General features: G+C 40.6%; 1 protein-coding gene across 2 annotated transcripts in view; it reads left to right on the forward strand.

The window, feature by feature from the left end:
• The window catches only part of gstcd (glutathione S-transferase, C-terminal domain containing), a 55,609-nt gene that overhangs the window by 51,077 nt on the left and 1,177 nt on the right, over nt 1-3,355 (forward strand). For both annotated transcript variants that reach the window (XM_005726845.1, XM_013909287.1), the window contains one exon: nt 1,324-1,393. In XM_005726845.1, the coding sequence (XP_005726902.1) occupies nt 1,324-1,393 (70 nt within the window). The remainder of the gene's footprint in view (nt 1-1,323; nt 1,394-3,355) is intronic.

The following is a 3,355-nucleotide window of genomic DNA, read 5'->3' on the forward strand; positions in this document are numbered from 1 at the left end:
AAAAAACACACAATAAGGAAGACACTAAGCATGCAGCCACCCAGCAGGAGAAATCTATATTCTGTTTATACCAGCAGGCATATTATCCTCCACTTTAAACCTGAGCTCCAAATCTCCTCGGCCTCCCTCCTTGGTTTTCCTTTCGACAAACATGTTTGGCATTTGTTATTTATTTGGGCTCAAGGTAGGGAACCCCACTGCTTTCTGTTTCTTTGCCCCTCCGCACCAGACATCCCAGGCAATGTCCCAGACAAGAGTCACAGAAATAAAAGCTGCGTTCGCTCGTTTTACAGCAGAACCAGAGTTGTTCTTTCCGAACTACAGTAGTTAAACAGAATGACAGCACAATGAGAAATAGTGTATCACTGGAATAAAGGCCTAATGGTGTGAGATATTGGTGCTCACACGAGCTTTAAGCACCTGTTCCATGGCCTTGCATTCAGCGCCGACCCCGCAGAGTGAAGAATAGAACCAATTAAAGTGGAGGCAAGTTTCAGCTGACTTAACGCTCTCATGAATCACTTGTTCCATGAACCATAAGGTAGAAACTAGAATTACTGCCTCACGGCTGCGGTATATGGTTCTGCAAACCAGTCAGGGTGGTTTGCTGCGATTGCAGACTTGACCTTTGAACTTTTACATATAAGATTTCATCAGTTCTGACTGTTATCCTGTGGTACATACATACGTAACAATGTATCATTTTCATCATAAATGCCGTGTATGATTGTTTGAGTTATAGTCGAAGCTTCTTGAGGTCACGGTAAAATTAACTGTTGACTGCCAAAATATTATCAATTCATCTGAACAAATGAACATAAGTGCTCAATTTGAGGACATTTTTTTAATTCATCCAAGGGAAATCTTTCACAAAGTGTAAAGTTTGTACCGCTTCTTAACTGCGGCCACTTTGAGAATAATTGGATTTTTCTTAAAGCACATTTATATATTTACAAAGATACTTTAATGTTATATTACTCTGATCATTATCCAGCTTTGGAAATCCCAAACAAATCACCTCCATTGTGTAATATATAGTGTGCCATGTTGTGTAGTACATCGTGTGCTCAGAGCTGCATACACAGAAATTTTAAGCCATGCGATACTCAAGTGAGAATGTTTTTGACCCCACTGCTGTAAGCAAGGCAGAAAAAGGATGAATCGATACAAATAAGCTACAATGGTATTAGTTAAACTTTTATACAGTGTGTGGACATTTTCAGATATACTTGATCTTAACGCAGTGATGAACGGATCACTTGCACCACATCCACGTAACAATAAGTGAGCAGTAACTGTACTCGTTTTTTGTCTTTGTTTCAGGAACACATGATCCTCTGTCGCTTCGCAGACCAGACAGCTGTCCAGCTTCCGCCAGACAGGAGACTCATTGGTGCTGTTTGCAATCTTCTCTTTAGACCTGAGCTATTATTTATGTTCAGTCCTTTATTACTTTTTTAGGCTAAACATTCTTAGCAGTATCTGGTAACTGCTGCACATAGAGACACAGCATCGAGTATCATTATCAAAACTAATTTAAAATCAAATCATCAGTATTTGCTGGGACCACACTTTGCCTTTGAAACAGCTCCAATGTTCCTGAATATTTCTTTCGACATTACTTTGTTCAAATTATTTTGTCATTGCGCTGCTACCAGAATGAATATGTAAACTAGCTGGAACCAGTCTGACGCCTCCATGATGATACTGACTGATGAAGTCCAGTGTGATGGACACAAGCACCTTTTCATTGTAATATCCTTTGACATACTTTCTTCATACACTTACACTGTTCGGTAGCCCCACTGCTGCGGGTTCCTTAAAAAGTCTAGACTTTCAAGATGTGAGAAATATGTTAGAGCAGAGATTTGTACAGAGTGACAAAACAGCTGCGGCGAACAGCTGCTAGATCAGTGTTGTCAGATTCAGAGGGAAATGTTTTGTCAGAACCCCTACAGGCCCCTGCTGAAGCTTCACTCTACAGGGTTTCATTATGTTGAGGACTCTCTTCGCCCTGATAGCTCTCCAGTTTATCAAAGCTTCCGAGAAGGCTCCCCAAAGTCTCGTCAGCGTGAAGCCTTTTCATATGTACCTGACACCACCTGTCACACTAGTTTCGTCTCTATATCAGTTAACAGGGCTCAACCTCTCCCACTAACATTTTCTAACTATGTGTGATCTCGTCCCTCTTGAGCTTGCTGGTAAGACTTCGCCCGTCAAAGCAACACGGCGGAGCAAAGCTCACGTGTAGTGTGTCTGCCACCTGCTTCCACACACTGCTAAATTACATTTGAAGTTTGTGTTTTTAAGGAAATCCTAACAGATGAGGCTGGATAATCCATGTATATGAATTACTGTCTTCTGACACACAATATTGAAAATATGCAGAAATGGTATATAAAGCAGTACAGCTTTAGAGCAATAAAGCCCTTAATGATGGGGGATTTGCTGATTTTCGCCTGACATGTAATAAGTTATAAGAAGAACCAACATACAGCCTTCGTATAGTGTTGAGCCTCTATGTGTTGCCAGAAGTACAAGATGTTTGATTCTCTAGTTGGAGGCATTGAATGTCGTTGGTCCCCAAATAAGTCTTGTGGTGGTTGGATGGTGGCAGTGGAGAACACCGTGTCACACATCTATGGATGTTTAATCAGGTTGAGATCTGGTGACTGGGATATGATTGACTTCATCCTTATGCTCATCAGACACATCGGTGAGCCCTCCTGCTTCCTGGATGGAGACTTTTGATCCTGGAGGAATCAAATGTCTTTATGCAAATGTTTCCTCAAAAACATAAAGAGACTCTTATGTCAAAGTAAAAGAGCCAATCTGTTATGTTTTTATTGCCTAAATTTTAAGTGATTAGTTACCTAATTAGCAACACAGTCATAATAACACAAATGGAGCGTAAAAGTCTGTTTAGAGTCCAGTAGAAGCCAGTCTGTGGCGTGAGCGGTGAAATGATTCATGCCACCACCATTAATGTTTAAATGCAGACTTTTACCATTTCAAATGGGAAATCTTCACTTTGTGTGCTTAATTTCTTTTTTTCTGTGTGTGTTTATGTTCATATAACATTAAGGGAGGAACATTTGTGTGGAAAAAAAAATCAAACTAATAGATTAAGTGTTGCTTTTGACAAACTGTTGTGAAACTGTGTGGGGTCATCGCTCACACACAAAACTCTGACTGTGCCCACGGAAAAGTTTCTGTCCTGTTAGGAGCAGCAAGTTGGAACAAAGTTGCCAAAGTTCTTGCTGCAGTGTGCAGTGAACTTACAACCTTATTGCCTTTGAAAAAGTTGCTCCTAATACAGGAACCATACCTGCCACCACTTGCAGTCAATTGCCAT

The sequence above is a fragment of the Pundamilia nyererei genome, unplaced genomic scaffold (genome assembly GCF_000239375.1).
Source record: "Pundamilia nyererei isolate P.nyererei 1_Seehausen unplaced genomic scaffold, PunNye1.0 scaffold00022, whole genome shotgun sequence".
In the NCBI taxonomy this organism is placed as follows: Eukaryota; Metazoa; Chordata; class Actinopteri; order Cichliformes; family Cichlidae; genus Pundamilia; species Pundamilia nyererei.